We start from the raw sequence: 13,771 nt of genomic DNA, 5'->3' as shown, positions 1-13,771 counted from the left end.
TACCCCTGTTTCTTTCTTTCTCATTTCAATGGCTTCATCGAATGCTCCCCCTCCTCAAACAATAATTTTTTGTGGGGCTTGAACAAAGCGAATATCCATAATAATACTTATCAGAATATTCATGAGTGCGATACAGACTTCATGAATAAAATATAAAATAGCCGTAGATTAAGTTATACAAATCTTTATCAGCTAATGATACACAAAATATCGCGTAACCGGGGTAATTATGGTACCGCACGTACTCCACCTCATTGTCCACAATTTTCTTTGAAATATTTCATCAATTCAATGGAATAAAATGAATTATCAATAGTTATGCGACACTCCATTGGGCAAGAGTTGATTATTATAAAAATGTTGAGAGTGCAATTAATATATTTGAGAGTGAAAGGGGGGGAAAACCGATGGGGCCTCGAGCGATGCACGGGCTTGCGCAGTGACGTATCAATTCGAGGGTTGCAGTGGGTAAATGTTTCGAGAGGGGCGCGTGGCGCTACCAGGGATGTCAGTCACGGCCCATCTGCCCACCAAAGAACACGTAAGTCCGATTTAAAAATGTTTGTCCAGCGTGCATTCTCACACGAGTCTGTCAATTTCTCCATACGTCAGTAGGCCGTGACATTGAAGTAGAAAATTGGTGGAAATTTATTGATGACATGTGCCTCTCAATTGGTTGTACCATAACTATTGTGTATTTTGAGGATAACTATTGGCAATGTTGTGATAGGTGGGCCATACAAATTTTGTGAAAATGGCGGTGATCACTGTCGATCCTTGGATTTCTGGGGAATTCCAATTCAGCAAAAATTTTCTATTCTCTTAGTGAAAATTATGGTGGAAAGTTTTCCATTCCACTGGCTATCTATTCCCTCAATATTAAATTTTTTTAGGTGATTCTCCCTTCCATGGGCCATACTTTCATTGACAGAGAGATGACATTTTGTAAAGTGTCACCTCGATGTGAATCTTAATTAGATCAATTGGTATTTGGATTAATGAATGCAAAACTCACCCCATAATCCTATGAATTTATTAGGTGAAATGAAATTCACGTTAATTTCTACTCCACCAATTTACATCGCCGTTAATTCCCCCACTCGGTCATGTAAATATCGACAAGCCAACACACGTGCAGCACATGCCGCTCCAGCGTGAACAATAATTAAAACTTTTTAATTGATCGAGAAATGTCGAACATCACAGCCATCAAATGCCGTGATCTCAGTGGAATGTACGCGGGACAGAACTGAAAATATTTTGAGGTAGAGGGCAGTGTTTGATGCTTTTATCTATAACTAATTTTTCTATCCAATATGCATCAAGCAATGTTGTTTACCATCCCTTCGTACATAGTTGCACATACTTAGGTCCTTACCCTATTTACGGGTCGTTCAATAAAACAATTCAGGTCAACACGCCTGTAAACCGTGTGACACTGTTTAAGGAGTGTTACCTTGACAGTTGAACAATTCACTTGTAGTAAAAATTCAGTAATTAGTGATAACAGTGAATTAAAATTCATTATTCTAGTGATAATACTGGCGATAGTGTTTCCACGTGTATCAACGAGGTCTGACATTACGCTAACAACCAAAACAATAACATATCACGTTCCAAAATCGAATGCCTGAATTTTAATGAGTCTCATTCGCTCCATTCACAAAGGAATTCCCTGCCCTACAATTATCATTTTGAATTCAAATTCCAAAATCACGGTACTCAGATAAATTAGTCCGCAGTAAATCCTTGAAACCAAAACGGATTGGACGCTTTAATCATCAACATCTCTAGCCACAGTGATCATCCCAGATGACACTGCAATCATGGCACCCAGTCTGGATGTGGGTAACAACTGCAATTATCCGATTGGCCACGATGATTTAACGAATTAACAAAACATTCTGATTGTGACAGACTGTCTCGCACGTTTGATAACCTGTCTGATCATCACCTCCATTTTCCACTTATTTTCTTCCACGTCCTAGAAATTTTTATTCTCAAGTATTTCGACAAGAAATACTTTAATCAAATTGATAATCCCATTATTCAGAAAAGCCGTCCTTCATCTTGAAAATCCCATAAAATACCACCCTAAATTTTATTGTTATGACCGAACGTTTTCGTTGGGAGAAAATGTCAATCAGCCTCACGTCTGACTATTGCGTGACCTGCAAAGCAAGTAACGATTCTCCATCGATCTCAAGTGTTTCTGTGGTTTCCCTTCATTTAATCTATTTCATTTTCAAGTGGTTATTTTGGGGGGCAATTCCTGCAATCTCGTTATCGCCCGGTTCTAAAATACCACAGGAACAATGTTATTCCCGTCGTGTTTTATTTATTTTTAGCTGGAACCTTGCGCCCATATCGGTACAAACGTGACAGCTATAGCTGTAATGGACACGACCATTGACCCCCAGGCGTATATGTCCCCAAAGGGACTTCTCGGACTAAGGACTCGATCGGTGAATGAGTTGAGTGTGTTGGGGAGGGGGCAATACGTGGAGAGATGGAAATGCTACGATTTATCGATTACATACGCGGTCGGAATTAAAGAGCGATGCAGATTTTTTTATTGCGAATTCATTCCGAGATGCGATGGTAATCCGCTTAATTTTCTGTACACATAAAAGTTACTCTCGATGAATTATCAAGTTCACTGCTTCAGATACTTCTGGACATCAGGGATTATCGCATTTCGCTGGGAAACACTCGGGGCAATTACAGAAATAATAATTGGGGAGAACTTGTTGTAATCCTGTTTAAAAAAGGAACGTTAGAAAAATCGTGTAAATTGGCTATTGGACTCTTAGTTGTCTTGATGCTCCCCACGATAATGTCAAATAAGTGGCGCGGAAATTAATTAGGGAATAAATGAACTTCCAAACAGGAACGGTAAATAATCCCCGAAGGTGCATCGGCGCACGTCACGAAGAAAATTCGCAAAAAATTCCCCATTTGTCATTCATTGGAACCTACCTGGTTACGTAATGTATTATGCACCATCCCATGGAAATATGCACTCAGTTGATTACATTGGATGCACCCCCGTGGCATTTAGATGATTAGCATTCAGACCGCTCAACGGCGAAACTGGGAAAGATGCGTTGGTAACTAAATTCGTGCATATCACAACCATGCACGCCTCCATGGATTTGAGGCTAAAGTGTGCATTTGTGGATGAGCATTATTTCTGGCATTTATCCAACATAACCCTGAGCTCTTAAACTTCTCCTTTTTCCCAGGAGCTGCTAAATTACTTGCATTATTCCCTCAATCTTTTTTCACCTGCACATTTCTCCCGCTTCAATCAACTCAACTTTGTCACTGAGAAGTTCATCTCGTGAGGTTGCATTAATATTGGTTTGTAGCAATTTAACCCAATCAAGAGCCAACGTTTTCCCCTGGGGTAATAGTGAATTGACATTAAATGCTTGAAGGGTAGTAATTAATTGTTTTGATAGTTACGGTAACATTAGTGAGTAGAATTCAGTGTTGGAGGAGATCATTATTCGAGACAGTGCTGTCAGTACTGCACAGCTAAATAATTACGTATTTTCTGTATGATATATATTATATATATCGTCTTGTATTAATTGTTTTTTCTGTAAAATACATGTGGAAAGTACATGTGTCATTATAACGGCAATAACTCTATACCTTTGGGGTTGATCAGCTCGTAGAAGGGGAATATTACAAACGGTTCAGGAAGTAATGACCGAAATGTCCCATTCACTGGAACCTACTCGGGGATTCCCAAAATTTCATCCTTTTATCTCTGTCCCTCTAGCAGCAACCGTTAGGGGGAGTATTGATCACCCCCACGGCGCACCCAAACTTCAACCGTTCCGGGATTCTCCACTCTCCGATCCTCACCAGCTCTAAAATCTCTCTTCTCCTACACTCCTGCAACAATTCACATTCACGATTTCCGCTATTTCCTATTCTCAGCTGGAGTGTGTACGCTGAGTTTCTTCTTTGAGTTCATAGGATGCGAGGAGGCGGGGGATTGAAGAGTTTTCGACGGAAAATAGCAATTCATGTGACGTGCAATTGAATGAAATTAATTTTGATAATTGATTGACAAATCTGTCCGGGAATAGGTATTTTGCATTATTTAAATAAATCATGTGTCTGAATTATTTATTTCTCGGAACTATTTTTTCTGTCGTGTAACCCACAGAGAGTCGGGATATTCCGGAGTTACTCCCAGGGAGCATTAAATCTCCGATGAAAGCTACCCTTACTGCTACCCAGATGACACTTGACACGTGCATTAAGTCAGAGTCGTGCCAAAATTATGTAATTACAGTCACAAAAAAATCGAAAGCTCAAGTACACTCCCGATCTTCAACCGTGTTGATGACTCCATCATAACTAATATTTAAAACAGAACGGCTTTTATTCGCATTCAAGCTTTTAGTACGTTATGCCACTCAGCATTCAACGAAAGATTTTCCTTTGTCTCCATGAGCCACCTGACCATTTACTGTATATATTTGTGTGACAAGGGAAGCTCTCGGAATGTCACTCGGCTTATGAAATGAAAATCATTCTGCAGGAGATAAAAAGTGTGCTAGCTATGGTTGAGCTTTATTTTTTTTTATTTTAACGTTTTACCCTCAATGACGGTTTTTATCTTCTCTTCTGCCTCGTTTGTTCTTTATTCCTCTTGGCATGAAACAATCCAGTCCCTTTATTGTTGGCAATCCATCTGGAGCCTCCAGAGAAGAAAGGAGGCTTCAAATAGCTCAATGTGACTGCGATTGTCGGCATTTGCGAAAATGTTTTTATTAGATTTTCAATCATTTTCAATTACTTTTGGTTGAAGGATTTTCGATACATGAAAATTAGTGACAGTCATGAGTTGGCTGGGATTGCGAAGGGGAAAAGGTCAGGGCTAGCAAGACCATATCATTATTACTGCGTGAATGGAACGTTCCCGCAAATATTTAGTCATCCAAATCAAATACTTATGTCATTGATGATAATTTTTCGATCGTGTCAATACGCCTGTCATTTCATTCCACCTGTCTAACTCGTTACTCATATGTCCAACACACTACTGTGCGCCCACTCTCCTCGAATCGTTTAATGTCACCATTTTCCAATTACAATTACTGGAAATTGTGAGCGCTGCGAAAACCTCCATTAATTGAATCTATGAATTTTGGATATTTCGGCTTCAGGGGGAGGTGTTTCTGTAATTTTAAAATGTTACCTACCTCATTGCAAATCGAATCCACCACCGTTGGAGACATTATGCTCCATAGGCGTGGCACTGGCGCTCCAATTTTTCTTCGTCGCCAGGTCACATCATCGTTCGATATAAAACTCGATTCAACTTTCCTCCCTATACCGCATAAAGCATAGGGGTCTACTTCGTTCATATAATTCAAGCTGCGGGTGCATACGTGAATGAGACCGAATGAACGTGTGACGAAAGGAAGGAAAACTGTACAGAAAAGGTGAGGAGATTGTTCAATGGAATATCTCCTCAATGATTCGACCAGCCAAAAGGAAAATTCATTCGACTCTCTATCATTTGAAATTTTATGAATAGTTATTACTATCTACCATAGGTTCTGCTGAATCCCTCGAAAATATAACGGATTGATTTCATTTTGAGTCATATTCACATTTATAAAATAGTGAGCTTCGTCTGGTTCAACCGGGTTTATTATGAATGAGAGAACCTCGATTCAGAGGGATAGATTTGGAACATGAAATAAATTTAAAAATCGTGGAAATGTGTGTGCTATCCTGAGCTTTCTCGAGAGATATGCGAATAATGAGTAATTATCATTAGCAATAAATATTACGACCGTAATTTTCTGAGTAAATTATCCTTCTTTAAATTATCCACTCACATTACGATTCTTAACTGATGAAAAAATAAGAGCCAACTTCCTCTCACGTTTTGAATTATCATTTCTACCGTCGCTCAAAGTGGATTGATTGTAACACTTGTGCCACTTTGCATGTTTTCCTTGAGTTTGCGTGGTTCTTATCAATCGGTCAACTGCTGTAAATTGTGAAAAGTGTATGCACGCGCGGTTACCACTGGTATCACCGACAATTTATGAATATTTTAGATGCCGCTCCATCAAATCGCACTCCCCAAGAGTAAAAACGGATAATTGCAACGTCAAAGAAACCCACGTCTAATTCGCCCACTCTCCATTTATATTCAAACACAGGTACCGCACGTTGTTCTCAAATTTCCTAGTTTATCATGAATCTCGCTGTGTTCTAGTGACTCAGGCTACCCGTCATTTCCGTGGGCATATGCCACACCAATAATCCTCCTCGATTGTTTCACTCATTTTCACCATTCAATACACTTTCAGATCCGACACTGATTAGAAAAAATTCCCGGTACCTTTTTGTTGATTGCTGGTTCGATATTGAGCGCATCAAAAATCCTGCCAAACAATCTTAACGCCCATTGCCGGCGAATAATCACCAATGCCCATCTCCCCCAAGTAGTCATTTCCCCCGCAATTACCACACCCTTCCCACAACATTTGACGTGATATCTTCACATTCAAGCCATTTTCGGCCCTCTCCACCCGCCTCTCGAGATCGGGAATATTTACGATGCTGAAGTTTCTATTCACTTCCTCAAAGACTGAAAGCCAAAGACAATGACAGAAAACACGTTGGAAAATTTCCCGCTCTCCCAAGGGCGTTTTACCTCGCATTTTCAGCCCATTTCCCTAACTACATAGTGCGTGTAATTTTCACGTGATGCAGGTAGGCGAAAAGCATCCACTTAAATTTGATATCATCCTGGAATACAAATGGAACCTTTTAGCATTTAGGATCGTTCCCAGTCTCCCTCGGAATCAAATGGGGATGTTTTATAATGAAAGAAAATAAGCGCTTTCTAAATGTACCCTAAATGCCCAAATCATCACGTTCACTCAATGCCCATGTAATGCCATAAATGATCAGTATTCCCTTTTACACACTGGATACACGTCATCAAAACTTCGACAGGAATAACCAGAACGTCATTAACGTACAATTGCACGAGTACAACAGATCCAAACATCATAATTTCCCCCACATAAATAAATTTTGTTGCCTTTCTCACGTATATCATACGATAGTCTCGCATCCATTCAATCAGTGGAGCTTAACTACTGTCGGATTGATTCTCCATTATTCGGTTTTTAATCACCGTCACTGGTTTTACGAGGGCACCGTAAATATTACAATGGAAACACTATTTGCCAGTGATAACAGTTATGTTAGTAAACTACTTGTATTTTATCGAGAATACATTGACTGTATTTTAGATTCATGGCCATTCCCCAATAGCCGGTAAATACATCAAACATGAAGACACATTGGAGTCACAAAGAATCGCTTGCATCGTAGTATTATCGCATAAAGTGAAGAGGAATCGTAGAAAGAGAAGTAACGAGATACGTTAACATAAAATTGAATGACAAATGAAAACAGCAAAGGCAGATCATCGAATCATAGCTGATGATACCACTGTGTCGATACCAGTGAGAGACATTCAAATGTTATACATAATGCTTCATCACCACACATCCATTCCCAGTTAATGTGACCGGTATTAGAGTAAATTAATAGTGCTAATGGATTATTAGAATTTGATTGTTGAATGGGATACGTCAGAGTGTGTAGAGTGAAGAAAATAATCACCCAGTGTCTAGGTCCTTACGTCAATTGGATAGTCTATTGGTGTTGCTGTATTCTAACAATTCTATATTTACCGAAGAAACGTTGATAAAGTGTCGAGATTAATTTGAGATTAATTTTGTGGTGCGGTTTGGCCGTTCCGCGTAACGTCAACTTCCAAATAGATTAGACTCGTGATTTACAATTGTTAAAGTGGTGCTACTGTACATTTCACAATGGCGTTTGCGGCTGCACGGATGATCCTCAAGGACAAACGACGAAAGGCGAGTAAGGAGGATTTTACACCGAGAAACAGAAGCAAGGTAATGTTTCCTTTACTCACACTAGAGGATTTACCCTAATGATTATTGCTAGTGAGGGGACTGATAATGTAACTACGATCCACTGTCCAACGGACGGAAAACTCCCTGATAATGGAATAAATCCATGTCATGGAGCAGTTGAAAATGGTTGGAGTGACTCGGAGGCTATCACGGATATTGGGGTGCCCCAGGTGATGAAAATTGCATCAATGTTCCCTCCCGATTTTTTTTAACTGCAACTGCTGAAGTTCGTTAGTGCTGGCGGGATGGGATATAGGGAATATTTGATACCTCGAAAATTGGTGTAACTGAGGCACTTTACGGATTTTACCCACATTGCACGCACACATCACCTATCAGCGCTGTTCGCACGTCTGTATCGCGGGGGGGAAAAAGTTGATGAGAATATCCATTCAAAGACGAATAAAGAGAGATAAAGAATAATCGTTAGTATCGCTATTACTTCGAAGACGTATTGCATGCCATCCAGAGAAGCAAGATAACTTCAGTTTTCTTACTTGAACCCTCCAACCCGAGATATTAGCGGGCAAAGTGATATCGTCTATCGATTTACCGTGTGTGGTCCAGAAACTCAATCTAATCTGGTAACGTCTTGTCATCCCTGTCGTTATCGCTGTACCCTTGCTTATACAAGCCCTACAGACCTTTCCCAGGTTCTGAGGACGTCAAAAGTGGGCGGATACACTTCAGCGTTGGTCTTATCTTCATGTAGTTACTCTGTAATGTTGGTGTAACGCAAGTTTATCGACACTGAGTGCTTCTGAAAGATAAACCGCTCTGAAGTGTCATTCAATGAGGAAAAAAGCTTCAGTGAAAAGAATTTCAATTATAGATTTCAAAGAAATGTTTTATGGTATTTTTGCAGTGATTTCAAGATTATTGTTCATAATGTTAATAGTATACGACAGTGGTATATTAAATTTTTCCTCAACTTTTAACGTTTTCTATTGATCCAACAATAGTAAACCTCGATGACCCAGTAGTGGAGTTCAATCAATTGTGGCAATGATACCCTGCATCATGTAAATTCGCCCATTATGAGCCGGTGATTTAGATGATTGTCTCTATTTCGGGGAGGAAAATAATGTGTCTGTGTCCCCCGGAATGTATAAAAAAACTAATGCCCACTTCCCTTCTTATTTAGGGGAGATTGATGGAGCCTTTATGTCAAGAGAATAAATGTATGGGGAGCAATAAACTGCCAGTAATATTTGTGGTAGCTATTAGAAGAATAAAATATTGTTGATTACGAGGAGATACTGAGGAACTTCAAAGATTGATTATGAGAGATTATTCATAACTTCTTAACTAACTTGCAAGGACAGAGGAAAATTCGAAATATCAATTTATCGTGTGTCTCTTGGTGTCAAACGAATCCGTTTCATATATAAAGTGTTATACTACTTGCGAAGTGATATTGAGTTTTATCCAATTGATTTCCTTATTTGATTAGTTGTTAAGAAACTTTAATGAAAGTCCAGATTTCCTGCTTTAATTACAACAGCCAACTTATATTACAGCTTAAGATACCCAGGTTATATTAATTAATGCTTCATTCCCTGATTACAACGATTACTGAAACTCCCGGCGTAACGATCGTCGAGACAAACTGCTGTACACAGGAATTTCCTCTCCTTAGGATTAATACAGCACAGTCAATTCCTCAATTCCACCGCGAGTTACTCTCACCTTTTTATTCAATTACCCCGCAATTGTCCCCCACCGGGTTAATCAATGATTTTTTCCCCGGTAATGACACTTTTATGTAGCTCCCAGCCGGTTTATGCATTGAATGGCTGGTGAAATGGTGTCACAAGATCTCAGCACCGATCCAATGAAATCCTGCCATTCGAAATCTCATCGTCACGAGAGAGAAACTAATGGCCATTATAGAAAATCAATATTCGGAGAAATTCAAAGACTTGTCGGACCAATTTTTTTCTGAATTTCATTCTCCTTATCCATTTTTCCTGGTGTTTACTCCTACTGCGAGGCCCAGAGCTGTGTAGACAAATAGAAGAATTCGGTTTATGTTGTCGATTAAATTAAATCATGTGATTTGGGAAAATTCTTACTCACTTTGTGATTATTGTGGAAATTCAAGACAAATTCCTCGTCTACAGCCCGTGAAATACAGCTTTCAATCTGTCCATCCCAATTGTCACGAAGGACAAATGACGTTGTCACCACAAACTAGCACGAGCAGATTCTATTATCCGTGACTGTGGCATGTAGTTGAGCTTAAAACTTCAACAATGACGTTATGAAGTTTCCAAACCTCCCACACTGGCCTCTCCCCCCTTTTATCAACCAAGGTGTTAATCACCCTTTATTCTAAACTCCGAGAACAGCTGAATAGGCCAACACTTCTTCATTCATGATAGACATTCATTATGAATTTTAATGAGATTTCGGATGGGTATTAAATTGATTTCAAAGTCTACCTGCTGCGTGTGCATGTCAGAGTATCAGATTGAGAATCTGCTGAGCTGTACAATGCGCGGTTGGATTAACGCATCTAATTGAACATAATTGTTCAATTAATCATGGCAAGAAGAGGAGGCAGTGGTTAGGCAAATTATTCCGTGTAATCTGTCGGGAGCGTCGGCATTAATTTTAAATCTTGAGACTTCCGAGAGATGTAGTGCATTAAAAATTGTGTACATCGAGATGATTTATGTTAACGTAAAGAATTTTATTGGATCGTATGAAGCCTTTTGACTTTATTTATTTTATTGAAATTCATTCCTGAAGAACTCCCATCAAGACTCTTCAATAGCTCAGCTGCCTTGACCTGAATATAACTTCACTTTTTTAATCAAAAAAAAGAGTATCATGGAAGTATTATAAAATTCGTGCGGACAGCGCTCGAATTCTGTTATTTGTTTTTGAAAAAAAACTAGGTGATGTTGTGACGTATATTTCGCAGTGACAGAAATGTCAAGACCCGTGTGACATGCAGAATAAAATTAAGCAAGCGAAGTGATAACAAATAGAGGGTCCGAAGATCGAACGGATTTTTATGCTTCGATGGGGAAGGGAAGACAGGACCAATCTCCTTCGCCCCTCCAGAAAATGTTCAGAATTTGGTTTATTCCACGGAAATAAATCCCTCACACTAAATTTGTTTGGCGAAGATAGTCGAGAAGAGGAACATCAATTTGTTATGCTTATTGACCGAAAAAATCACTAATGAAAAAGCTCAGTTGAGCAGGTTCTCGAGACGTACAATATTTATTTCATAAATACTCAACTCTCCCAGAATTATATCTCTGCATTTGATGTGTAGTGGAATAACTGTGCCCATGTCCCCAAATTAATCCACAAACCATTGGACAGAGAGAAATATTGAACGAAATAGGAATAGATGATCACAAGATGAAGATTTCTGGATTTGGCTCATTAGAAATTTATGAACAACTATTCTATTGAATGCAAAATACTCACAAAAGCAAATACCCACCAGATAAATGTGCTGTCACTCATTTTGTGCTACTAAATGTTATGTCTATCCTACCTCTAGCACATGTCAACTCAATATTTTAAATTAATATATTTGTCAACTCTTCATTTATTGTTATTCACATCTTCAATTGCAGTGTGGTAATTGGTGACCTATACTGTACTTGTGTTTACAGGCTCGCAGCGCCAGTACAAGTAGCTTTAGAAGCCTGAGCCAGGTACATACCACGATCACAATACAAAACAATATAGATTAGAAGTTATAGACAGAGTTAATGGGTTTTTGATGATTAGACGTTCAAATAAATTGGCAAAATGGTTCAATGTAGATTGTTACATAGAGTTTTATTGAATTTGTGATCACCTTATATTGTCACTGTTATCATTGAATTATCTCATGGTAATTAAAATAAATGAGATCACCAGTAATTGGTGTATCTTGGTACAGAGTAAGTCACTTATATTCTCAACTTCATACGTAGTACTTGACACAATTTTCTTTTTTACTCATTTATTTTTTCTTCAAATGCTTCATGCTTTTTTAAAGCTCAATATTACCTCTGCACCCACGTATACAGTATTTTGTGCCTCTTAAGTTTTTTTCTACTTCAGATCAAATGCAACATTTCGGCGAGATTATTTTTCTCAGCAGTTTTTATAATTTCCCAGCACTTTTGCGTTTTAACTTTGGCTTGAAACGTTGAATTTTTTTAATGGATGTAAAAGCGATGCATGTGTGTTATCGGCACGGTCGGTACACGCAATTAGAAGATATAACGAATGCCTACACCACGTTAGCCATTGGTAGATTCATCGCTGCAAATGTTGAAAAAAAAAACAAAAAGCACATTGTCACCAATCTTTAGCGTTATGTCATTTTTGCATGCACCTGTCTTGTCTGTTCTGTTGTGTTCTATTTTCTCTATTTCGAAGCTGGGTATTTAGTACACTACCGAGAACTTAACACAACAGTTGAGGCAGAACGAGTGGTTAGGAAATTATGATGAAATATTGAGGAACGTTTTGAAAATTCCAGTGCCACTTACTTAATTTCTGTCTTTTCATGACTCTCAACAACATTTCGGTCGTTCCCAGCGTATTGCAAATTCATGGCAAGAAGGAAACGGTAAATAATCTCCAACATTTGCCCGGAAATATGTTGAGAATTTTTTAATAATAAGGTGAACTGATCTCACAAGATTCCGCTGGAGAAATCCGCGATTAAAAAATGACGAATGAAATATGTAAGCCTTCTATTAGCCTCTCAACTAAAAAAAAAAATCTCTCGAAGAATTAATCTCCAGTTCTTTCCGCACGAAGAATTCCCCCGTTTTTCATCCTCTTTCCCCCACCCAAGGGATAATTGCAAAGGAAAACGTATTAAAATTTTCACGAAACGAGCACAACCCCTCATCATTACCAACAATTTTAGCGGTAATGAATCCTCAAAAATGTTGATAGAGCAGCCATTAGCGATGCTCTGAAGCGGCTATTTTTTAGATACGTTTCACGTCAGGTATTTGTTATGAAGAAAAATAGACAAAAACAATAAATGAACGGATACCCCTCGACATCTAAAGCGCGCGCGTGGAGAAAACTCGTTTTATATTGTAGGTCGTGGTTGTGGGATTCCGGGAAGGGGTTAAGGGGGAGTGGGAGTTTGTCGATCGATGCCCCGAGGGTGCAGCCACTACCCCATTCGTCCCTGCGTTGAGTTTTCTACACTGACCTCTTCTTCCCCTCAATTATTAATTCCGTACGACGACATCCAAGCCTTGACAGCCGGGTTCAGGTGCAGTAACTCGAATCAAGGCCGGCCTGTCTGTCACCATCGACATTAACCCCTTCGTTATAACTACTATTCACTGTTAGCCCCCTCCCCCCTCGCCGTACTTCTGTGATTCAATTGATTTCTCATGTCACGTGGAAATAATGAATGTAATTTCCTGAGGGAAAAAATTATTTCAGTCCAGAATTGATATTTTTGATAGAAGAGAGTCCCTTTGAAGGGATGAAAATTTCTCCGAAAAATTCCACTACCCGGGAGGGAAAGTTGGAACAAAAATATATTGAAACAACGAATATGTAGCAGAATGTACTGCAGTTTACGAACAGTTGGGTTAAATGACTGGAAAAAAAACTCAGTGGGTACATGGAGTTGACGTTTTTTTCTTTGACAAGTCGTTTAAAATGAGAGGGAAAACTCGTTTTACTGCTATTCTGTCCAGTCATTGTTGAAATTCGTGAGTGTACTCCCTAGAAAAGTGTAGAACCCTTTTCTTTTCTGACATAAATGTTGTTTGCAGAAT

The 13,771-nt window shown here is 39.0% G+C and overlaps 1 protein-coding gene across 3 annotated transcripts in view; it reads left to right on the top strand.

Moving 5' to 3' along the window:
* LOC135161381 (neo-calmodulin-like) overlaps positions 1–13,771 on the top strand; it is a 53,888-nt gene that overhangs the window by 12,071 nt on the left and 28,046 nt on the right. Inside the window, exons 1-3 of one of the 3 annotated variants that reach the window (XM_064118892.1) lie at positions 480–541; positions 7,305–7,979; positions 11,639–11,680. The exons of 1 other annotated variant lie outside the window; for it this stretch is intronic. In XM_064118892.1, the coding sequence (XP_063974962.1) occupies positions 7,893–7,979; positions 11,639–11,680 (129 nt within the window). In that variant the 5' untranslated portion in view covers positions 480–541; positions 7,305–7,892. Of the gene's footprint in view, positions 1–479; positions 542–7,304; positions 7,980–11,638; positions 11,681–13,771 lie in introns of those variants that run through there. One more of the 3 variants, XM_064118894.1, reaches the window with a different exon arrangement.

Source organism: Diachasmimorpha longicaudata, chromosome 4 (genome assembly GCF_034640455.1).
Source record: "Diachasmimorpha longicaudata isolate KC_UGA_2023 chromosome 4, iyDiaLong2, whole genome shotgun sequence".
Taxonomy (NCBI): domain Eukaryota; kingdom Metazoa; phylum Arthropoda; class Insecta; order Hymenoptera; family Braconidae; genus Diachasmimorpha; species Diachasmimorpha longicaudata.
The sequence above is the reverse complement of the archived record's forward strand: the minus strand, read 5'-3'. Positions and strand labels throughout refer to the sequence as shown.